This window comes from Nomascus leucogenys, chromosome 4 (genome assembly GCF_006542625.1).
Source record: "Nomascus leucogenys isolate Asia chromosome 4, Asia_NLE_v1, whole genome shotgun sequence".
In the NCBI taxonomy this organism is placed as follows: Eukaryota; Metazoa; Chordata; class Mammalia; order Primates; family Hylobatidae; genus Nomascus; species Nomascus leucogenys.
Window position 1 is genome coordinate 109,276,510 of NC_044384.1, and position 25,316 is coordinate 109,301,825.

The following is a 25,316-nucleotide window of genomic DNA, read 5'->3' on the forward strand; positions in this document are numbered from 1 at the left end:
TTTCCATTAAACAGATAGGGAAGAAGCAATGCTTTATCTCTTCCTAAAAGACTAAAATATCAGGGCATGAAGATGCTCTAAAGACTTTCCTGTCTCTTCATTATGTAACTCTGCCCATGATATTTTCAGGGGAAAAAAAGTTCTATGATGAGTTCATGTGGGAAAAGCTGCATAAATAGTTTGCCCTACGAGTCATCATTAATACAAGTACTATGTTAGGGATTCATGTGGCTTTAAAAAGTGTTTTCTCTGGAGGTGAGGAGTGGGGGAATCAAGAGCAGTTTTAGATGCAGCAGTGCAGCTTTCTTGTTTTAAAAAATACAAAAGTGATTTTAAACTGTAATATGTTGTACAAGACAACACTTTTAAAGGCCTTAGTTCTGGGCTTCACAGAGGCTTGGTATTTATTTTTTTCTCTGCTTAAGCATTTCTTCAACAGAGCCCTCGACTGCCCCTGCAGCTCTGTAGAGATCCCTGAGCTCCTTGGTGATCAGACATCTGGCCAGCAGGAACCTGGGAGGTTTCTATCACAGAGATTTGGAACTACACATCACAAGATCTTTTTCTGGCTTCTGCACAACTTATTTTTGGTTTCTGCAAAATTAAAAGTCGACTCTTCTTCCCACTACACCAAGTTGCCTACCCTGTTTCATCTAAAAAGTATGTGATTTAAGAGATAAACAATTTCACAGCATTGTGCAGAGAGGGTCAGAAATTCTCTCAAGTGCCCCTGGGGTATCTTCTAGAGAGAGGGGGATTTTTAGAATGCTGTTAAAATATCCAAAGGGCAAATGCAGAAATCCCTTTGTAGTCTTCAGACACCAACAAAGCTGGACCCTATACCCTCTGTCCTCTTGTCCTTCTTTCTGTGGCAGACACCAACAGGTGAAGGGAGCTGGCCTGGCTGAGCTGCGTCAAGACCTTTCCCCACTAGTGCGTTCAAGGCCAGCACAAGAGAGCACTTCACCTGTGCTTCACTAGGCAGTGCGGTTGCACAGCTCCTCTCGACACCAGGTGCTCCCTCAAGGGCCCTCCACATTAGAAGGGTGTCAGGTTTAGACATCTCCTCTGCAACCCACGTACCTCTAGGAGCACCAGGGGGCCCTCTGTAGTGTTCAGAGGTGAGGATACCAGAGAGAAAATGCTCAACAAGTGGGCTTTGTTCTGGACATTTTAAGCAGGGTTGACTCTATGCTGTTTGTCTTGAAGGAGTCAATTCTTTCATTCTTCATTCATTTTTCCACTTGCAGGTGGCAGTTGGCCTGTTTTACTCTGGCTTAATATATATTCTGACGGAACAGCACAGGGCTTTCCTTAGCATCTCCTAATACAGGTGGGTGTGAGCCAACCATCCACTCTGTCCATAACAACCAAACTCTCTCATAACTGCCACAAAACCAGGCTGAATCGAAGTGTTCCCAACAGCGTGGGAACTCACATCAACTCTCTCAGTGTAGACAATGGGAAGGAACTTGCCTGCACCCAAGGGTCTGTGAATCGAGCATACCAGACTTTTCCTTCCAGACCCATCAAGCCCCCAAACCAACTTCTCACAAGCCTGTCTGAACCCCAGTTCTGTGGTCTGTGGTGTACTGAAGGGGGGACAGGATACGAGCTGGCTCAGCTTTGCTCTAGCTGCCCGGCCCGGGAAAAGCTGCGGGAACACCCGGCTGGCCTGACTCCGCCTGGCTCCTTCCCACCACAAGCCCTTCTCTGCCCTTTCTTCACTCAGTCACTGCTCCTGACCTTGGGCCTATGTATCAAACAAGGAGGCAACGAAAGAAGCTGATTCTTGGCTTTTGCCTTGGTGGCCCTGTTGCTGGAGATTTACGGAATTTTTCAAGGGCAATTTTAGCCAAGTGTGTTTTTTGTCTTCCACTCTGACTTCAAGATCTCAGCTCTAGGCCAGATGTGGTGGCTCACACCAGGAATCCCAGCACTTTGGGAGGCCGAGGCGGGCAGATCACTTGAAGGCAGGAATTTGAGACCAGCCTGGTTAACAGGGTGAAAGTCCATCTCTATAAAATACAAAAAATTAGCTGGAAGTGGTGACGTGTGCCTATAGTCCCAGCTACTTGGGAGGCAAAGGCAAGAAAAGCACTTGAACCCAGGAGGTGGAAGTTGCAGTGAGCTGAGATTGCACCACTGCACTCCAGCCTAAGCAACAGAGCAAGACTCCGTCTCAAAAAAAAAAAAAAAAAAAGATCTCAGCTCCAATTAGGACATGGTTCTACTGCAGGGCCACTGCCAGGTAAGATGTCAAGATGCCATGATTCGTGTAAGTTTCTGAGGATATCTCCCCTCAATATGAACCAGTCTTGATGCATAAAAGCATTAAAATAAACTGACTGTTAATTTTCTCTATCCATGTGGCTTTAATCCCACTTCTTTCTCACCTTTAAGGATCAAAGTATTCAAGATAATTCAACTGAACTGCCCATCCACTAGCCAACTACCGATTTAACTGTGTGACTTTAACTCTTAATCCTTTGCCATATGCAGGCTCTTCCCCACACAAATGCCTAAAATACAGAGTACTGACAGAAAAAGATAACCAGTTCTGATAAACTATACTTTCTATATAAATTAAAACATGAAACATATCACTGAAATAAAGTAAAACTATAATCTAAAATTTTTTAAACAATCCATTTTAATCATCTAAATTATTTACAATACAATAACATGGAATCATCCTTTTTAAGACATGGGATTGTAGGCTGGGCGCGGTGGCTCACGCTTGTAATCCCAGCACTTTGGGAGGCCGAGGCGGGAGGATCACGAGGTCAGGACATCGAGACCACGGTGAAACCCCGTCTCTACTAAAAATACAAAAAATTAGCCAGGCGTGGTGGCAGGCGCCTGTAGTCCCAGCTACTCGGAGAGGCTGAGGCAGGAGAATGGCGTGAACCCGGGAGGCAGAGCTTGCAGTGAGCTGAGATCGTGCCACTGCACTCCAGCCTGGGCGACAGAGCGAGACTCCATCTCAAAAAAAAAAGACATGGGATTGTAAAAATCAACAAGTGAATGATGCTTCAAATAATACATTTAAATACACTAATCAAATTTTTTCAGTGCTTAAAACTTTTTCTTTATGGGACAGCAGGCTCTGGACAAAAGTGCCTAGCATACAAGTCTTCCCAATTTCCTTCTATCATACCAGCTGCACATAAAAAGGTTCATCACCTTCTGTCTCCAAAGTGTCTCCCTACTGAGTCTTCCCAGGCAGACAACAGCTCCTGGGATAGTGCTGTTTGGCAACAGAAAAGCCCAAGCGTAGAGGACGGATTAAAAGGCAGGGACCAGACCACCATTGATACAAATCCCAAGACAGAGGATACCCCATGCCTTCCCCATGAAGCTTATCTGTCTGCCTGTGTCTCCATGATTGCAGGCATAGAGCTACTTGGGACCTCCAGGATGATTTACTTAGTGATATGCTTTTTACATTCTGAGAATCAAAATGGTCCTGTAATTCCCAATAGAGAAAAGAGAGCCAATTCATTGTTCACCCCTCTCCCCTCTGAAGCCAGTTTTTAAAGATGAGCCTTAACCAGAAAATAAGCCCCAAAGAACTCACATCAAAATGATCAGAACCCTTCCTAAATTACCTTTGGCAATCTGGGTAATTCTTTTTTATTACACACCTCCAAACTGACCCTTTCTACAGTTTCAACTATAAATGTTCATGCCCCTCCTCAAATAACGTTGCTAGGATGAATTTGCTACAAGTTTGAGTACAGAGGTAACAAGCAAGAAAAATGTCAGTGTTTATGTTAAGGAGAGTGGTCAGGATGTCAGTCCTCATAATTGATCCCTTCTCTCTGTCCTCCAGGATAAGTTCTTTGTTGACTTGATAAGCTTTAGTCCTTCCGTACAACTTCTAGAAGATGCACCCAATGGTGCTTCTTTGCACTTCCAGAACTCACCTTCCACTCTACCTGTAAGGCTGTAGGCAAGCATCCCAATCAACACGAGGTCTACCCCTTTAGCCACAAAAATCAGCCGGGCATCATGTTTCTGCACCACCGCCTGCCTTCCTGATGGGCACTGGTGCTGATGACAAAACTGGGACAGTACCGAAGCTGGTTTCTCTTTTTCAAGTGTGTAGACACGAAATAAAAAACATTTTCATTCCCTCACAAGCTTAATCTAGTAATTTAACTGCTTAAAAAAATCAAACCATAAATAAACCTATGTACTAAACAAATCACATGACTTGATGACTTCTCTAAAATTAATGTCAAGGAAAAAAGGAAAAGTTGATCCCAAGTAAAATCCCTTGACCACAGCTGTCTGAAATTAGCCAGGGGAATGGGAGGCACCACCAAGAGCCTCAGCTCTTTCCTGCCCTGTATTTCAAGGGGACTGTTGTGGCCTTCACAAATGAAAATTATGAACCACAAAGATGAACGTCCTCACTTCAAACCTGGTGAATCCTCGGGAATGTCATGAGGATGACAACACAGGGTTACTTCATTTTTTCTCAGTCTCTCCCCTGACTCCACAAAAGCTTTGTCTTCCCAACCCAAGGGGCTGGGAGGTCCAGTCTAGACAGAGCATGCTGTTGGGGTAAACAGTAACCATGTGATCCCATGATTCCCAGGGCTCTGAGCACAAAGCTTTTCCTCCCAGTGGCAACTGGGATGTGGGTCATTCTGTAAACTCATGGCCACACCTTTAATGCTTGGGGACAGTGGGTGGAGTCAGCCAGAGCTCTTTTCCAGCTTCATCTAGGGTCTTCTCTCTGGAAAAGCTTAGTGACGTTCTCCGAAGGTTTATTTGGTTAAGAAGTATTGCTAAAACACTTTTTAAATATCCACTTTGAACACATGTAAGCTGAAAAGAAAATGACATATCTACCTCCAGTGAAGTTGGGAAAGTGAAAAGACTGACGAAGTGTCTGAAATCCTGAACCTTTCCTGGTTCTTTATATTTTAATACAGCATACAGGTAACAGATGAGCTCATTTACCTTCTGAATGACCCAGCACTCAATTTCCCTAAACTGCTCAGCTCCACTTGGAAATCACCAGGGGACTTGAGAATCTTCCCCTTAGACTGAGGGAGACACCCAGACCAGGAAGAAGGGCACTGATGTTTTCAGGGGCCCAAAAGCCCACTTTTTTTTTTTTTTTTTTTAGCAGCCTTTCCTGCTCCCACTTTAAGATCCCTGCTGGGCCATGCACCTCCAAGATGGGCAGGGGAGCTACACCCACTGTTACAAATAGGAGGCATCAGACTCTGTACTTAAAAACAGAACTGTGCAATGAGAATGCTTTAATCATCACCCACACAGACGAGCGGAAGCTACAGACAGAGAACCACTACGGATGGTGCCCGGAACAGAGGTGAGAATGGCCCAAAACTCTGCCTCCGGGAAAGGTGCCAAGTTTACAGGACTTATCGTGGTGCCCTCACCAGACCCCTCCTCCTCCTCCTCCTCCTCCTCCGTGGCCGCTGGCGGCTCCTGCATCTCCTCTGGGGAAGCCTGAGGCCGGCTCGGGTAACTTCTGCTGCCTGAGACAGTCACACGTGCTCGGGACCTCTCACCTGAGGTCTCTGGGTGCTGAACTGGAGTGGAGGTAGCTAGGCGCGGGATAGAAATGTGGTCACCTGTGTCATCTTCTTCAAAGTCGTTAAGGCAGTACACTTCATCCAGGTCAACATCCAGCGTCCGGAAGCCCTTGGTGACCACACCGGGCCGGGGGTCCAGGATGCCCCCAAGGTGAGGTTGGGCCAACTGCTGCCAGTGGTGAAGGGTGGCAGAACCTTGCAGGAGAAAGGGAAGGGAAGAAGGAGGACAAGGAGAAGAGAGGGTTAGGATGGAAGTCCAAGACAATGGCTGTTTACTACCCTCAAAGTGCTTAGTGTGAACCCCAGCAGGGTCTGGGCCTCCAGGTGGACTGCAGCGGGAACTTCAGTGGAGCTGCCTTAGCCCTTCCTGCCATGAAACAGAAGCCAAACCCCACCATGCTCAGAAGGAATAGCACGTTAAGAAATCAACAATTTTTTTTTAAGTAAAATCCACACCATAATATGTGCAAAAGAGGTTTGGGGCGAGATCTTTATTTTAATCAACCGATGTCAACCCCAGAGCTCAACACCTTCTCATTTTACAAAATGGAAGGGGGAAAATGGCAAGATAAGCACAAAAGGGGGGCCACGTGTACGGATCCTATGCCAAATACACACTCCTGGGAACAGGGAAGACATAAGCTCAGGCAGAATAAGATCATGTCAAACCAAGCCCAGGACCCATAGCAAGAGAAAAGCAAAAAGAAATGAAAGCAGCACACAGAGATATGTGGTACATGTGACCATCACCTCCTTTACTTAGGTTTTCTGTATTTTGCCAGCAACTTTGAGAGGCTGCCGGGTTAGGGAGAAGGAATCGGGTTAAGGGGTGTGACTTAAGAACACAGTAAGTCCACACAGAGGTCTAAAGCAGGGGAGCCCATCTTCTCAATGACACCAAGCCCCAGGACTCAGATGACATCATGCAAGGTCTGTAATAACACCGGAGTGTGTCCCTGAAGACCTCAAGGTGTCACAGGTGCTCTACAAAGAGAAATGTTCCTAGGCCAAGCATGCTCAGGAAACTTAAGTGTTTTTACTGAGGGGCATCACAGAACCTTTAGTATGCTACAGTGTTCTTGCCCAACTTACTTGACAGAGCAACCCGTTTTACCCTTGGAACACTTATTAACGCCTCACCTGACACGGTGCTAGTGCACAGCCCATGAGGCTGGTAGGGCTAGCCCCATTCTACAGATTAAGAAGGCACCCAAATGTGCATGGCCGCACAAATACATATTCCATGCTCAAAGGAGAGACTTCTGAAGAGGTTCTCGGGCACAGGAAGGCAGGAGCCTTCCTGCACAAATGGATGCTTGGGCAGTCACCACTGGTTTACCAAGGGTATACTTTCTGGGTAGGCAAGAAGCCCTCCAGGATATCAAGCTGCCCTGGGGAGCAAAGAAAAGGGAGTCAAGGATGCCAGGCGCCAGCAGCTCAGGAAGTCAAGACAAAAGAGAAGGGAACCCAGGTATGCCAAGATGGGAGGCGGTGGAGTGAGGGAGAGGCCCCGTGGTGTGCGCAGAGTCTGCCATTTCCGAACACCCCTTGGAAATAACTTCTCATGGGTAGATCTCAGCCAGGGAGGCTTGAAAGGAATTTATAAATGAACAATTTCAAATCCACTTAAAAGGAAAAAAAAAAGGTGCACACTGCCAATACATGTTTAAAGAGTTCTTAGACACGCACATCAAGGTTTATCCCAGTTTTAAGGGTTCGCGGGTATGATAGCAACATACTTAATCTGGATCTATTAAATATAAATAGAAAATACTCTAAATTCAAGAAAAAAAGAAATAGGAAAGAATGACTATAATGAAACAGGGTATCACATATCTGTTCTCTCACTGGGTGCTAAGATGCATCTAGAGCAGTGTTCTCAACTAGGGACAATTTTGCGCCCTGTACCCCACCCCCCCAAGGGGCATTTGGTAATGTCTGGAGACATGTTTGGCTGTCACAGCTGTGAAGGAACGGCATCTAGTGCTAATGGCATCTAGGGGGTAAAAGCCAGAGATGCTGCCAAACATGTCACAACGTACAGGACAGCCCCCACAACAAAGAATGAACTGGTCCCAAATGTCAACAGGGCTGGGGTCGAGAAGCCTTGCTCTAGAGCTGTGGCTCTTAACTCTCAGATGTTTCGAGAATCTGAAGGAAGCTGTAGACCCACTTCCTAAAGGAAGCGCGCATGCTGCCAACACCGTGCAAACAAGGCCGGGGCTTCGCAGACCTGCGGAGACCAGTTCATGGGCTCCCAAGTCCCAGATGCCACAGCATCACTGTGATTTTTTAAATTAAGCTTCCCTATATTGAGGCAGGCCTGCATGGCAGTTTGTTTTACATGTATTATACCAACTCACTCCTCGAAACCATCCTAGGAACTAAGTATGATTATACACTTTACAGATAGGGGAATGGTGGCTGCCTGAAGTTAGATAACTTTCCAAAGCCACTTAATTAGTGGTGGCATAGCCGGGGTTCAGAACTAAAGACCAAGTTTTCACACTGCCCACCCATCAAAACCCACAGGTCTGAGAACAAGAAGGACATCACTGTCCCAGCTGCACAAATGGTCAGCAGCAGAATTTCCAGATGGGTGTCCAGGGCCTACCAGGAGATATTCCTGCTGATAGGAGTTCTCTGCTGTCCCTGGGGACTCCCATTCACACTACCTAATGGGCCCCAGTACAAATGCTCACTGGCTGTGCAGGCACATTCCTGATAACAAAACGGCACCATGAGAAGTTTTAAAGTAGCGACTGTACTGCCATGTTCAGTTTGGGACTGTACATTGGAGTCTGAGAAGGATGATGAGAAAACCCCAGGTACAATATGGCCACATCACCTCTACTTTTGGAAGGGAAAAGGGGGGTACGCCAATAGACTCTGGGAAGTGAAGAACCCTGGTAAGGAAATGCCAAACCCCCTCATCCTTCTGAAGGGGGTCTGAGATGTTTATAATTCACTGGGAAAGAACCCAGGGCGGCTGGAGGTCTGGGCCCTGACAAGAGTTTCATGGGCCCTGACAAGAGTTTCATAGGCCTTTCTCCTCCACCTGTTCAACAGGCTGCCCCATCACTCCCTCTCCTCACCCGCTCCCAAGGATGGGCTGAAGAGAGAGAAATGAGGCTACAAAGGGTCTGCTGTTTGGAGTTAAGGAGGCCACAGAAATGCATGGAGTTACTTGCATTCTCTGACACTCCACAGCCAAGGAAATTTAGTGAAATTACAACTAAAACATTATGTGAAAAGACGCATCATGCTCAGATTTTCATCCCATGCCTTGGGCATCCTTTACTCACGTAAGAACAGCCAACTTTTACTGGGCTTTTACTAAGCGCCAGGTACTTTTCTGAGGTCTACATTTATAATTCACTTAATCTTCACGTTATCCCTGCTGTCTGCATTCTGCAGATGAGGAAACTTGAGCACTGGAAGGGAAAGTAACTTGCTAGAGGCTGCATGGCTGGCAAGTGGCTTGACTGATCTGGGACTGAAACCAAGGCTGGCTCCAGTGTCCATTCTCTTAACTCTCAGCAGTGAGAGGCCTTACACATGAGAGCCTCCAAAACCTAGTCAATAACACACCTGAATGGCTTTCTAGATTCCCATGTAGGTGCCTTCTCAAACCTGACTGTGCTATTTCAGTTATGTCATGCTGTGGGGTTCACAGACTATCTCCACTCCTGGCTGGTTCCAAAGTCCCAGCAGGGTTTGCCAAGCCCGTCAACTGGGCAGAACACCTCATGCTTCACCTCCCTGCTGCTGCCTAAACCATCATGTGGGAATTCTACCAATCTCCTGGCTGCCTGGAGTCCTTCCTTTGACATAAGAAGGTATATGAATTAAAAAATAAATATGAATTGCATCTTATTCAGAGCCCAAGTTACCTCTTTCTTTCCATTTCTCCAGCTCATTCCCCAGCCTGGCTTCCTTTACTTGCCAAACACTGTAATATGAGCTACCTCCCATTACCAACTCAAGACCTGCTCACTCCTCCCACCCACATTAAAACCAGGCAGGAGTTGGGCAAACAGGGCAAGGAAAGAGAGGATGCTTCATGTTCCTGGTTGGCCCCAAGATAAAGTTCTTTGGGAAAAGGGCAGGGACAGTGGAGAAAACATAACTATGGTCATTGCATCTTCCCCCCTCTGCTTTCCTTCCATACCCGAGTGTTCCAGCTAAAACATTTTCGTCATCAAAGGAGAGGAAATCCACTGATGTCAGAGAAGCATCAGGGCTTAGATACTAGAATGAAACCTGCTGGATAATGTACAGCTTTGACGTGTATCCTTTCCTTTATTTACATGTTATTTATTTGGAAATGCTACTTTGGTTACAATTAAGCAGAAAGGAAGTGCAAATTACAGGAAAAAAATACTGCCCGCCTTGGTCTTTTTAACACAGATATCTTTCTAGTTTGAATGGTTTGTTTGTTCTTCACCTGCTTAAAACTGGTAAGGTGAGATGAAGAGACAAGAGAGTGCTAGCACTCTTAAACACTTAGCTTTTTGGCTTTCACAATAAGCAGATGGCAAGATTAATTAAACAGGTAAGGGAGCCGGATGGAAAACACTGATTGGCTATCTGCTATGATCTCAGCCAACAGTCTCTACGGACCTCACCCCAGGTACATTTACCTGGGCTGCTGGTGATTATGGGAATCTTATTAGCTTCTCAGTGAGCCAATAGAAAAAGATAATTTAAGAACATGACCCTAGTGCTGGTCCAGATCTCAACACTAGTAACTCAGCTCTACAGCCCTGGATTGGAGCAAGCTTGGGAAGCCAACATTTTAATAAGCACCTATTAGATGCCAGGTACAATATAAAATACTTCACATTTACTCCTCACCACAATCTGGTTTGCTGGCTATCAGCCTATTTCACAACCACAATTAAATAGCAAACAGGGCTCAAAAAGTGGGGTGATTTATCTAATATCACAGTCAGAGCTATACTGAACCTAGCCCAGGTTGACTTCTGTGTCAGCATCCCATCTTATCATATTAAACATGGTAACACAAAAAATAACTGTAGAGGGGAGGGAAAAAAGAAAATACTGGTTGTAATAGCTAAGAAGTCTGAGCCAGGTGTGGTGACTCACGCTTGTAATCCTAACACTTTGGGAGGCTGAGGTGGAAGGGTAACTTGAGGGCAATGGTTCAAGACCAGCCTGGGCAACACAGTAAGACCCTGTCTCTACAAATAAATAAATTAGCCAGGTGTGGTGGTGCACTCCTGTAGTCCTAGCTACTTGGGAAGCTGAGGCAGGAGGATTGCTTGAGCCCAGGAATTCAAGCTTGCGGTGAGCTATGATCACACTACTGTACTGCAGCCTGGGTGACACAGCGAGACCCTGTTTCAAAAACTAAATACATAAATAAACAGCTGAGAAGTCAGAGAACTACAAAATGGAGCCAAAAGAATCTGTATCATGAGGTTGTGTTATAGGCCACTGTGATAAGACAAATAACTTTTTAATTGTATTGTTTTAGCCTCCTGGGTAGCAGAGCACTATAGATGAAATTCACCTTGCTAATCTAACAGGATTCCCTATTATCCTATTAACTAATCACAAAAATACTGCCAAGTTGCAAAATTAAAAGAAATAAAGATGAACCGACTAAAAACATGTGCTTTGAAAATAAATTCAAAAACATATTCTTAGATGATCTAATGAAACACAGAGTCAAATATAGAAAGCAGACAAGACAGAGATGATAAATTCCAATCATCTTTGAGTGACAAAGGAGAAAAACGAAAAGTAAGGCAGAAAGTAAAATTGCAGAAATGAAAGATTTTATTGAAGAACAGACACAATGTGGATCAGAAAACAATCACCAAGCTTACAACTAAATAAACAATTAAAAAAGAGTAAGCCATACCTTTTCTGAACTCTAAGAAAGACCCCAATTATACAATTTTAAAATAATAATAAAAACAAACTAGCCCGCCCTCTTCCTTTGGAGACTGTGGAACCCAGTCATGTCTTGGGTCTTTAACAAGCACAACCTTACCTTATAGCATGCAGTCTCACAGGGGCAATATTGCTCCCAAGAAGCAAAAGCAGGTTCTTTTGAGGTAAACATAATTGGATTCTTTTTAATTTTAATACCACAGATGTATTGCTTATGTATTGTTTATATATACTGTATATGGATATACATATAGTACATAAACTATATATGTGGTATTAAAATGTCTTTGGGGGGTGATTAGGAAAAAACATCTAAGAAGGCTCCTTAGAGGGGACAATAATTTTTTTTAAAGTTGGGAAAGTTCTGCCTTACAGAAGTTCTGATTTGGCTTTGCATCATAAGTGTAACGCAGAGTTTTAAAACACCTTCTCAAACTTATATGGCTTTCCAAACTAAAGGAGTAAAAAATGAAAAATATGAACACTTGGTGGCTCTTGGCAGGGTAGTGGTAGGTAGAGAGAAAACATTTTATAAATGCCTAAATAAAAAAATAAAAAAAAAAGAGGCGGGAGGGCAAGAGGGAGAGAGGGAAGGAGGAAGTTTTTCCCATGAGTTTAATCATCTGAGATACCCCTGATACTAACACATGAACTGACCCTGAAAAAGGGTGGCTTACGGAGGTACAAAACTCACTTGTCTCCATAGCCACCCCTTCCTGGGCTCCAAATTGTAGACTCTAGGAGCCGAGCTCAGAATATACTGCATCTGCCAAAAGCCACAACCTTGCTATATGAAGTTCAAATCAGAACACATAAGCCCACAAATCACATTCAGGTGGTTGTGGGGGAAAAAAAAGAATCCCCATTTAATAGAGTTTGCTTGGACTCTCTCCCTGACACCAAAACTGTGGAAAAGCTAAAGCATTAATTCTCTGCATTCCTCACACCCAAAGGCAAAACCTAATAATTTTTGAATCTGTTAGCAGTGCCTCTACCACCACAAAAGGTTTTTATTTCTGAGGTTCTAAAGGCAAAGGAAAGAACTAGAAGACCACAGTGCACATGCTTGTCTTTCCTTGGCGAGTTTGGTGGCCTATGTGTGCACTGTCACACCTGCCAGCCAGAGGGGAGGGACGGAGGCCTAGGCTGAGCACCACCCTCAGAGGAACTCAAACCAGCAGCGCGGGTGGCTGTCACGGAAGAAAAAGGAGTAGGCGTGACAGAGGTGCCCCGCCTTCCGCAGGTGGATCAGGGACCACAGGGAGTCCCCCAGGAGGACAGAGAGGGGCCGAGGCCCTGCGCGATCACCTTCCAGCGGCTTCACTATCTGGAGCTTCTCAGGCAGGTAGGAGCGGCTGCTGAAGGACATGCCAGAGAAGCCGGTGAACTCGGAGAAGCGGGAGTGTGTGCCCAGGGACATGATGCTCTCAGTGGGTGTGAGGGAGCCGCTGCGCAGCTCGCCCTTCTCCGCCAGCTCCTGGAGCTTCCTCTCTTGCTCCTCCTCAAAGAACCTCCTCTCCGAGAGGTAGTTCTCCCGGCGCAGGGACAGCCGCCTCAGCGCCGTCTCCAGGTCATGGGAGCCTGGGGTGCCCGGCGTCCCTGGCTTCTTACTCCGCTCATCGTTTCTGGAAGAAGAAAGGGGCATGAGGGTGGAACGCTAGCAGGGCTCCAAGGCCACAGAGGCCCGACTGCTCAATGCACAGCGGTGGACGTTCCCTGGGGCTACAGGATTCCCCATGGGAACCAAGGCAAGCAGTTGACATTTAGGCAACAGGGGGAAATAGATTTGTGTCCAGAACTACTCCTGCCAAGGGTCTTTTTTAGTGGGGTTGAGGTGGCGTGAGGACTAAGGCGGGATGAACATTTGCACACAGACTAAGTAAACTCAGTCCCTGTAAACATCTCCCTGAAGAACCTTTAGGAAGAAACCTGTAGGTTGCCATTCCTGGCTACCAGAAGGATAATGGGTTTAAGGCATGCTTCTCTCCTCTTGAAGGAAAAGAGCCCAGACCTCAACTCTGAACAAAACCTGCTCTGATCAAGGAGCTTCCTATCTGTCTGTTCCAACTGGTTCGGAAGAATCAATTTTATTAAGTCAGAGGAAAAGGATGCACAAAGTGGACAATGGTGTGTGTGTGTGTGTGTGTGTGTGTGTGTGTGTGTGTGTGTCCAGGTTCTGCAGGGCTTCAGGACAAAGAGGAACTGACCATTCCTGAGGAAAGCCCAGTCCTGGGCACCTTGGCCCCCCTGCACCCCACCCTCTGAACCTTGTGACCACATTCTGGTCACAAGACAGACAGCCTGAGTCCTCCTCAGCCTTTCCAACATCAAGCTACAAAAGGGTCACAAAACAAATGTCTATTCTGTAGCCTTACCGTGAAGATTAACAACAACAAAAAAATTCATTAATCCTCCCCCCAAGCATTTCACAGGAAAGCAGACTTTCTGGTATCATCTTGTTATACACCTTTAAGCTGATTAAAATACCATATCAAGGATAGGCATAGGCTCAGTGGGTAGGTAGAACAGATTTGGAGAACTGCAAGGTCCGCTTTTTTTTTTTTTTTTTTTTTTGAGACAGAGTCTTACTCCGTCACCCAGGCAGGAGTGCAGTGGTGCAATTATCAGCTTGCTGCAACCTCCACCTCCCGGGTTCAAGTGATTCTCCTGCCTCAGCCTCCTGAGTAGCTGAGATTACAGGTGCGTGCCACCACGCCCAGCTAATTTTTTGTATGTTTAGTAGAGATGGGGTTTTGCAATGTTGCCCAGGCTGGTCTCAAACTCCTGAGCTCTGGCAATCCTCCCGCCTCGGCCTCCCAAAGTGCTAGGATTACAGGCGTGAGCCACCACGCCCGGCCAGGTCTGTATTTTTTAGGTGACTCTCATCTACCTTCCTCTTAATAATTACTGAGCCTGCAGACAATCCATACTACCACTCCTCACCCCAAAACAGAGAAGTGAAAACTCCCAGCTTGCTCACCCCGGGTCGGCTGCCTCTGTTTCCAGAATGATGCTGTTGGTCTTGTTGTCGAGGACGACGTTGCCTATGTCGCTGCCGTAGAAGCTGGACCGGGGGGTGCTGACGCAGCTGGACAGGAGGGAGTTCATGGCCGAGGACTGGTTGGAGCCGGGGATGTTCATGGGAGAAGGGGTCAGAGATCTCTGCTTGACGACCTGGTTGATGTTTCTTACTGTCTCAAAGACACGCTTCTGGTGACTAGGGAGAATGCACGGCATCCGTGAGTGAGCAAATGCGGGCACGACCCTGGAGTTTAACCCTCCAAAAATGATCAACCAGCCAAAAGGGCACCTGGCCTGTGACAAGTCCCCAAGCAGCCCGCTATCCTGTGCCTGCCACCTGTTTCTTAGGGTATTGGCTGCCTCCTTCACAATGCGAAAATTTGAGAGATTCAACAGCCACTAAATCCAGGACTTGAATGCATGGTTGTATCCTAAAGGTGATGCCAGCAAAAGTGAAATTGTGTTTCACATCCCTAAGGCTTAACCTACAAATAAAAATGCTTAAGTATGACTTTTGTCTCCTAGATTTCTTTTTTCATAATATTCACTAGAATACACACTGCAGCAGGGCAGTGTTCACTGCTCAGCACAGCAGAAATCAACCAATACTTGCAGAATGAATATTTGTTGAACATTCATATAAAAAAATGAAGACTTAAAGTTAGTCCTTCACTTCTATAATGAGATGATAAATACTACATTTGTCTATTTTTGGAAAGTGTTATTTTAGGAGCAGAACCACACTTTGATGCTCATTTGTTCCCTTTTAAAGAGAAAAGGGTAGGCATGTTTTTACAATGGCCACTTCCTTCTGGGCTGCAGAGGGTGTCACACATATACCGAACCTCATTTGGACACTTGTCACTCCCAGGATCTCATTTAAGTTCTGTCTATGGAGTCTGGGTACACAGAAAACACAATGAAACCTGGTCCACAGGTTCCTTACAAGCACCTTGGGGCAGGCTAAGTACAAGAGTTGAGGTAGGAAGAGAGATGGTAGAAGCTCATATCCCTAGGTGTATTCAGATGGAGATGGAAGTCTTGCACAAAATCTTTGAAGACCCCTCTGAATCTCACACTACGTTGATTTTAAATTTTTTAAATGTTTTCCACTGAAAGGAAAGATAAAAACGTGCAGTTATATCAAGACGAAGCTTTGGTTAAGAGAGATGGGAAAGACATCTCTCCTTTTCTAGGACTTTCTGTAAGTTCACAATTTATCTTTAAAACCTAAGGAGAAGAGGAGTACAGTGGCTCACAGGCCAGTGGTGGCCCACGCCTGTAATCCCAACACTTTGGGAAGGCCAAGGCAGGAGGATCACTTGAAGCCAGGAGTTTGAGATCAGCCTGAGCAACATGGTGAAGCCCCATGTCTACAAAAGATTTTTTTAAAACTAGCTGGAAATGGTGGCATGCGCCTGTAGTCCCAGCTACTCAAGAGGCTGAGGCAGCAGGATTACTTGAGCCTAGGAGTTCGAGGTTGCAGTGAGCTATGATCACACCACTGCACTCTGGTGTGGCCAATAAAGTGAGACACCCCATCTCTAAAAAATAAATAAATAAAAATTAACTAACAAAAGCTAATAAGAGGAGCTGAGGGATACTGTCAGCTGTGTTCTATTATTTCCCTTAATCTGGACTGGGAAGGACAATAGTCAATCACTGCTGGTACCCAGAGCCTCAACATTGCTAGGTTTTGAACACTGCACTGGTCACAAGCTGGTCTCTGGGAAGCTCAAAACTGTAAAAACTGTGGCCATACGTGATGTCTGGAGACTCGGCCTCTTCCAACTGCAGCTCCTTGCGCATCGTTCCCTCAATCTCTGCTGCCAAGGAATCCTGGGAAAAGCCAGAAAGACAAATGTCAAGTGAGCGCCAATTCAAATGCTCTGTCTCTAAAAGAGGTATGCACCCAGGTGGGCCATGGAGAGTAAACCAAGGCATCAGAAGCTCACAGTCTTTCCACAACACAAACTTAACAGCACTCTCTGTTGTCAGAGACCCTGGCTGAGCAGTTGCCCAGGCAGGTTCTGAGTGTGGCAGCGCCACTGGGCACTGAGTATAAAGCTGCTGACTCATATGCCATTAGGTGTCTAAAAGCAAACCCTATGCTCCATTGGCCAAACCATGGGGCTGCAACCATGGCTAAAAGATGGGATGCAGAACTTATGAGGGAGGGGTGATGTGTTCAGAATGATGGAGACAGGTGAATTTCCAAATACCTCTGAGTTTACAGTGAGATATGGCACCAGAGCCCACACAAGCCACACAAAGCTATTGTCCCCCTAGTCTACAGGGTCTGTCACACCCCCTCTGTGTCTAAGATTCTGACACCGAGAATAGACCAAGGGCCTCTAACTTCGGCTCCTGGGGAAGCCTTTCCCACCTCCAAAGGGCACTCTGGTTCTGTGCTAGTGAGAGGGTCTCTACATACATGACGTGAGTCATGCACACTGCCATCTCTAGGTCCCTGCTTTCATCCTCCCTGGCCTCCTGCAAGGGAAGTTCCTCTCACCGCCAACTATCCATGGCCCACCCATCTTTAAACAACCTGCCCAGGAAATGTAGGATTCCTGTTTCCACTAGGAATCTCACATTTTTTTCTGAAGCAGACACCAAACACAGTAAGTCTTTGCTGCTTTTCTCAACAGCTCACATATTTCTCTCTCCAGCTTTGTGGGTCAGGGGAAGGCTAGTCATTGATGGCTTCTCACTTCACCAATGGGCCAGGCCTCAAGCTGAGACTCAACATTAAAGGCTACCAGATGGATGCCCCCTCTCCTGTACCACTCATCACTCAGCACTGTAGGAGGTGGAGCCTAACACACAATCCCTTAAACATGGTAGATACCCACAGGACCAGGTGTGTGCAGAAAAGCACCAGTTCAGCACCACAGGAGGACATCCATGGAGGATAACCTGAAGGGAAAGGCTAAATTCATGTTAAAACAACAGAACAACCTGCAATGATGGATGCGTCCTTTGTGCTGGGACATATGTACATGTGGAAACCACCAGCCAGGGGTGGCTAGTGAGCACAAGAAATAAGGCTAGTGACTGAGGACCTGAATTCGTAATTATATTTTAATTTAATTTATTTAAATTTGCACAGCCACATGTGGCCAGTGGCTTCCCAGCAGATAGCGCCTGGGGACTCCACAGCATCAACCTCAGCGGCTTCATGGTCCATGGGGATGCTCCAGTCTGGAGGCTGGAACCAAGTGGGGAGACTCCACAGGAGTCAGCAGGAAGCGAGATGAATAAAGGGCTAGCAGGCTTTTTTCAATCCTTGTTCACAAATATGCATTTTATTTTGTAATTATTACCCACAGATTGTCATTAAACATCATGTCTAGTAAGGACTTCCCTAGGTGAGTCTGACATCTTTTAAGCCAGCTTATTTTTTAATACTGTTATTCACCACATAATTTACAAATAGAGAAGAAAGGACCTTTATACACTTTAAGAAAAATGAAGTGTCAAATTATTACAGTCGGCCCTCCGTATCTGTGGGTTCCACTTCCTCAGATTCAACTAATCTTAGAAAATTTGGGGGAAAAAAAAACCAAAAAATAATACAAATTTAAAAATCGGTACAGTATAACAACTCCTTACATAGCATTTACATTGTATGAGGTATTACTAGTAATCTAGAGATGATTTTTTTGTATGTGGAAGGGCATGCATAGGTTATAAGCAAACACTATGCCCTTTCATATCAGGGACTTAGGCATTGAAGGATTTGGTATCTGCAGGGGATCCTGGAACCAATCCCCCTCAGATACTGAGGGATGACTGTAATTTCAAAGCCATACTGAGATAAAGTCACATGCAGGCTCTGTGACTTGTTTTTGGCCATGACCCTCTCCCCTCTGGCAATCCAGGCAAGTCTGTGGACTCCTTCTTGGAATAATATTTTTAGGCAAATAAAATTATGAGGATTATAAAAGAAGGCAGATATAGATCAATATAACAACGTGTGTGTGTGTGTGAGAGAGAGACAGAGAGAGAGAGAGAGAGAGAGGAGAGAGGAGAGAGGAGAGAGAAATGAGTTCACGACTGGTTACTGCTGTCATTTTGAAGTGGAGATCAGCATCTGTGGTGTTGTGAGGCATCTGTAACAACTGAAATGTGCCATAGGGCCAGGCGCAGTGGCTCATGCCTGTAATCCTAGCACTTTGGGAGGCCGAGACGGGTGGATCACCTGAGGCAAGGAGTTCAAGACTAGCTTGGCCAACATGGTGAAACCCCATCTCTACTAAAAATACAAAAAAAAAAAAAAATTAGCCGGGCGTGGTGGCACATGCCTGTAGTCCCAGCCACTCGGGAGGTTCAGGAGAGGGAGGTTGCAGTGAGCCAAGATCGCACCACTGCACTCCAGCCTGGATGACAGAGCAAGACTCTGTCTCAAAAAAAAAAAAAAAAAAAAAAAAGAAGAAGAAGAAAAAAAGAAATGTGCCATAAAAATACCTGTAATTTCTAATGATGACAAAGTCACAAGCAATGCTAATATCACTATGACCTGGTGACCTTCATAAAGGAAAGAAATATTGAGTGCAATTAGGAACTAATTTCACAGGCCCCCCCGAATTTCATCTGTGGATCCCAGATGAACTCCTGCCATAAGGCGAGAGAATTGGGAACATAGTTGTGCAAAAACTGCTACTCACTGTTTTATTCAGCGATTAGAATGGCTAGGAACAAAAGAGGCAGATCTGGGCATTCTGCATGATGCAATCTTTAGACTGCTTTAAATATCTTTAATGCATAATACACTTTAAAAATAGCTATCTTCAAAAACTGGGCTGTGCCAAGAGCTACAGAAAAAGGCAAACAAAAACTTTACCTCAGCAAATATGAAAGCTGAGAATCCCTCCAGAGGAAACTGAAATGCAAATTTCAATTCAACTTTTCTCATGCAATAGTTTAGTTTTCAAAAAGAGGTCTGTCCTTGAGAGTGGGGAAGGCAGTGGAGTGGATCCTAGGTGCCCAGGAAACAAGATGGCGCCAGGAGCTCACTGCACCAAGATGAGAAGCCAGGAAGGAGGGAACCCAGGCAAGGAGCCTGCAAAGCTACACAGGCCAGCGTGTGAGCCAAGTGTGGTTAGCGCTAGATCAGGGAACTTGGGGGACTGAATATTCTTTGCTGCTTTTACTGAGATTCCTGGAATCACTGGATCACCCATCTGTGCCCTAGAAAGCTGACTATGTTATATGTCTTTCTTTTTGCTTCCCTCAGATTTCAATGAAGCTTCTTGAGGCGGAGAGGGGGTGGTGGCTGTTCTAGCCTGACTTCCTCACTTTGATGTATGGGAGCAAAGAAGAAAAGAAATCATGATTTAGGGAAAGTGAGCCAGACAACAAGGAGTGGGGGATGGGGACAGTATCTGCTGGGGGTCAGCAATGGGGGCTGAAGGGAAAGAGCTCCAAGGAAAAGGCCAATTTCAGAAGGGACAGAATCTCACAAGCATTTATGCAGCCATCCGCTCCTAACTCACTTGGGGGAGTTTCTCTCAAAAGCTCTTCTCTCCTCAGAGAGCATTTAGCATTTCATCAAACCATAGAAATAGAGCTGGAATATACAGGAGTTCTTGAGTTTGCTCTTTAGGCCATCTGTCTATCTGTCCATCTATCCATCTAAATGTAACGTCTATTAAATGTCTACAATTCTACAGCATACCAAGCACTGTGCCAGGTACACAGTATTAAAAGAGGAAGGCGGAAAAGTTACAAAGAAGACAAGGTCCCCATCTTCCAGGGTATTTAGTCTGATGGAAGATAACATGAGGAAGCTCAATCCCTGATAATGCTTCCTTACAGTGCAATGATCAGCCAAGGGGTTCAGCCCTGTGCTGCCCAACTTCCACAAGGAAATTAATTCCTGGAAAATCCCCTTCTCAATCATGTTCCCCCAAAGCACATGAAGCAAATAAGGCCAGGGCTAAAAAAACAGACTGTAGTAAAATAACATGAATAATGTGGCTGGGTGCGGTGGCTCATTCCTATACTCCTAGCATTTTGGGAGACTGAGGTAAGAGGATCACTTGAGGCCACGAATTCAAGACGAGGCTGGACAACAGAGCGAGACCCTATCTCTATTTTTGAAAGAAAGAAAGGAGACAGAGTGAGAGAGAGGGAGAAAATTACCAGCCTAAGTACAGAGAGAATTCTTTTTTTCAGATAACAGATACTGAAAGTCGCCAAGAGAATGATTAATAAGCATACAAAGAATCAGCAGAACTGAAATGGCATTTTAAAAATTCTGAAATGTTCTTCCAGAATTTTGTGTGGCCAAAATAGCCACACAGTCCAATAAGGTCAAAAAAAAAAAAAAAAAAAAATCAGCAACAGGTTGAGTATCCCTTATCCAAAATACCTGAGACCAGTAGTGCTTCAGATTTCGGGATATTTCCAGAATACATGCCAGCTGAAACATACCAGTCTGAAAATCTGAAATCCAAAATGCTCCAATGACCAATTCCTTTGAGCATCATGTCAGTGCTCAGAAAGTTTTGGATTGTGAAGCATTCTGGATTAGGGATGCTCAACCTGTATGAGTCAGATCTTCCAAATACCTGAGGTTCCCACTAAAGCAAGTTCCTACTAATTTATCTTTTAATGGCAGGAGTAGAAAAGACAACAGATTTAGAGGAACAGAAAATAAAGAACCAATTTGTCTTATGTAGTTAAGAAACCACCAGTCAGACTCAAGTGTCCTTGATTCAGACTCAGATCTGAACTGTACAATGAGAAGCGAACTGTAAACACCCAACTCCAGCGGCCAGAATGTCAGACACTGTGCTCCTATCACCAGAACCCCTCCTGTCCTCTGGCTGGGAAGAAAGCACAGCTCACCATGGGAAACAGGCCCAGCGAGTGGTAGCGCCGAGACGTGGTATTGGGCATGGTTTTGTTCCGGAGGTTCTTCAGCTCCTCCTGAGCCTCATGCAGCATCTCCATGCACTCTGCGTACTTGTCCTCCAGCTCACGCAGCTGCAGGCAGGAAAGACACAGAGGGTCAGGATCTCCTGAGCACCTAGGTGTACACACATCTGCCCATCCGAGGGCCAGAAAGACACAGCAATCTAACAGAGTTCCCAGCACGTGTGGAACAAGCTGCCCTGTGCGCCTGTGGCCAAATAACAGAATTTTCAAAGGCTTGCTTTTTCTTTGACTTGAGGCAAGCTTACAGACTCAGAAATCTTCTAAAATACCAACAATGGGCAAATGAAACAAAACCAACTTTATGCAAAAGAAAAATCAGGCTAGGAATGATGGCTTACACCTGTAATCTCACACTTTGGGAGGGCAAGGCAGGCGGTTTGCTTGGGCACAGAAGCTGAGACCAGCCTGGGCAACATGGCAAAACCTCATCTTTCCAAAAAAAACAAAAATTAGGTGGGCGTGGTAGCCCACACCTGTAGTCCCAGATACTCAGGAGGATCACCTGAGCCTGGGGAGGTCGAGGCTGCGGTGAGCCATGCTCATGCCACTGTACTCCAGCCTGGGTGACAGAATGAGACCCCATCTCAAAAAGAGAAAAAGAGAGAAAGAAAAAGAAAATCGTCACACCCATGTTTCAAGCCACACCTGTGAGATTCCTCTCCCAGAGTGCTCTGTGTTGTATTGTTTCATTTCTTTGAACATTTTTTGGGCACCTGCACGTGCCAGGCTCAGCTGGCGTAGAGCCCTGCCACACAGGTGCCCATAACCAGTAACAGTGTCAGTGGGCACAGAATCAAGGTGCAACTGGGTTTACTCTCCCACAAATAAAAATGAAATGAAATTCAAAATAAAAACAGTAGCTGCGATGGACGTGACTAAAGCTGTCCGGGAAGGCTAATCCACCTTTGCGGCAATCAGAGGCACTGAAGGAATGAGGGAGAGGTGCTCACCTCGGCTGTGAGCTGCCGCTGGGCATCCTTAGCAGCCCCCAGATGCTGGACAAGTTCTTCATTTTCCACTGCGCACTGAAGCATGGCAAAGATAGATCACTATCTAAGATACCTAGTAAAAGTCCAACTTTTTCCCTCTTATTAACCTAATCCGTTGTGAACTCATCACTTTCTACAAGGACATGCTCATCTTATACTCAAATTCTGCTTTTTATATAATTTTGAAGGTAAACTCTTTCCTAGATCCACATTCATTCTCTATAGCCCACCGCCCCACCCCCATCTTCCAAAGCTCTCTGGAAGCATTTTACCCCATACTAATAGAAAAGTCCATTTCGCTGCCTCTTCTTAAATCTGAAGAGGATACTGCTCTACTGCAGCACATACCTAGTGCACTGTATAAAAACAAATACTAGACTAGATGATCCATAAGTTAAACTGCAAAAGTCCATATTTACTACATCTTTTTAATGAATTCCATATAATTTTTAGGAGATAAGAGGCCACAAATAAGACTCGTCACCGATTCAGGGTAATCAGTTTTATACTACTGAGTCCACTAAGCTTTTTCTGCAAAGAGGCAACACGAACTGCTAAGATATGAAACTAAAAAGCATTGCCTTCTGGAGTAAATGTCCCTTCCCCATCTCAGCATGGCCATTGTTTTATCAGCCAGATAAACAGAGAAGCCTTACAGCTTTTGCCTTTTTCTGCAAATCAACTATTTGCGATAGCAGGTGTGTGATCTCCTCTTGCTGGCGGGCAGCATCTTCCGTCTTCTTGGCCAGTTCCTCTGAGATACTAGCAATCTGGACATTGGCATCCCCTTTGACAAAGAAACAACAATCATGAGAGGAAGTCAGAAAACCACACATGCAGACCCAGAGAGAATGGTTTCTTTGTGGTTTGCACAAGAAAAACCACCCTTACTAAAAGACAGGGTAGAGTGGGGAGGGTGCAGGAAGGAACTCATAGTGACCATTTTCCTACATGGAGAAGCAAAGCAGCTTCTTCAGGGCTCAATCAGTTATGAAAAAGAACCTCACCCCATTAGATAGCACTCCTGAGCTCAGTGTAGGGTCCCTAGCCCACCAACCAAGGCTGTCTCCCCAGAACAAATCAGGGAGGCTCCAGTGGTCAGATAGAAAGTGACAAAACATGAGTGCATCTAGCCAAATCCTCACATTCCACACATGAGCAACCCATGTGACTAAACAGGAATCCCCTGCTGCACCCAGTTCTAAAAAGGAACTACTGACTGCACAGCGCAATTTCCTTGGCGTTTTCAACCCATATTCAGAGCCATAACTCACTTGACTAGATTTGAACATGAGGTGTGTTTCATTACTTAGTATTTTGCTGAAATGCAAAATACTTAGTATTTTGACGAAATGCAAAATACTTAGTATTGTGACCTTTGGTCTTAACTTGTAAACTTAAAATGAAGAGGAAGAGAGAAATATTTATTTGCAAAGGTGAGAACCCTGGCTTCAACTTCCACAAATCAAATTACTGGTAGTAAGCTGTTCTTCCACATTTTCAACACAGGTTTCTGTAGCTGGGCCTAACTTAGGCATTAAAAAATTCCAATATTCTGGCCAGGTGCGGTGGCTCACACCTGTAATCCCAACACTTTGGGAGGCCAAGGCAGGTGGATCACCAGAGGTCAGGAGTTCAAGACCAGCCTGGCCAACATGGTGAAACCATGTCTCTACAAAAATACAAAAATTAGCCAGGCATGATGGTGGGTGTCTGTAATCCTAGCTACTACTCGAGAGGCTAGGCTGGCAGAATCGCTTGAACCTGGGAGGCAGAGGTTGCAGTGAGCCAAGATTGCAACCACTGTACTCTAGCCTGGGTGACAGAGTGAGACTCCATCTCAAAAAAAAAAAAAAAAAATCCAATATTCCAGTATAAAGCCAAAATTAAATTTAAATATCCACCTCAGTGATAAACTGAGATAATACATAGCTGGCAACTTAGCACTAAATAATAGAGAGGGGGTGCCACGGAAGGTTGGGGAGGCCTCTAGTTTTAAGAAAAATGCTGCTGAGCCGTAGGCTGGCAGGAGACTGCACTTTAGCAAGGCTGACGCAAATCTGCCTAATCATGACAGCAGATGCAAGGAAGTAAGAAGACAGCAGTGCAGGGACATACTCAGCTCCTTCACGCAGTCGTTGACCAGCTGCTGCTCCTTCTCCTCATAGGTGATGGTCTCTGTCTTCAGCTGGCTGGCCTGTAGACAAGACCCAGGTCAGAGGCCCTGCATTCTCACCTGGCCTGGTGGTGCAGGCAAGGGCTGAGGCATAAAGCAAGGGCTAACCGGGGTCTGGGAAGCTGCCCTCAGCATTCCCCCACCTGTCACCCATCGTACCCTCAAATACAGAAAGTCCATCTGAATTCCCAGCTTAATGGATGTGCACTCTCAAAGCTGAAAACCTGAAAAATGCATACCACTAGAGGGAGCCAACACAAAGCTACGGGCACAGGCGCTCTACAGCTTGCTCTGTTAAAAACACCGCAAACACCACCATCCTATCATTGTATCTGTTATTTGTGGCTGTCCTGGCTCATAAATATGGATGCTTTGTGACCCACACAGTGCCTAGGACACTATCCTGCCCACAGCAGGCATCCTAAGGATAACCACACAGGAATGGCTAACACCATGTGCCAGGCACTGAACCATGAGGTCCCAAGTTGGAGTTAAACCTGCTGTGTTCAAGCTTAGTAAGAACAAGGTCCAACACAAAAGCATTAAAATGCAGAGGCACAAGAGCCATCCCAGGACTCTGGACAACTTGCCCTGGCTGAAAAGGGTGGGATGATAGAGATATGAAGGCCCAAAGAAGAAGCCCCGAGACCAGGTGCAGTGGCTCAAACCTATAATTCCAGCACTTTG

At 45.5% G+C, this 25,316-nt stretch overlaps 1 protein-coding gene across 11 annotated transcripts in view; it reads right to left on the minus strand.

The window, feature by feature from the left end:
- Window positions 1-25,316, minus strand: part of TRAK1 (trafficking kinesin protein 1) — a 214,972-nt gene that overhangs the window by 10,497 nt on the left and 179,159 nt on the right. For 5 of the 11 annotated variants that reach the window (XM_030812060.1, XM_030812061.1, XM_030812062.1 and 2 more), the window contains 8 exons: window positions 24,572-24,650; window positions 23,110-23,240; window positions 22,415-22,489; window positions 21,375-21,512; window positions 16,282-16,358; window positions 14,479-14,715; window positions 12,807-13,123; window positions 5,616-5,771 (listed from right to left, as the gene is read on the minus strand). In XM_030812060.1, the coding sequence (XP_030667920.1) occupies window positions 5,616-5,771; window positions 12,807-13,123; window positions 14,479-14,715; window positions 16,282-16,358; window positions 21,375-21,512; window positions 22,415-22,489; window positions 23,110-23,240; window positions 24,572-24,650 (1,210 nt within the window). Of the gene's footprint in view, window positions 1-5,249; window positions 5,772-12,806; window positions 13,124-14,478; window positions 14,716-16,281; window positions 16,359-21,374; window positions 21,513-22,414; window positions 22,490-23,109; window positions 23,241-24,571; window positions 24,651-25,316 lie in introns of those variants that run through there. The other 6 variants (XM_030812059.1, XM_030812055.1, XM_030812063.1 and 3 more) reach the window with 2 other exon arrangements.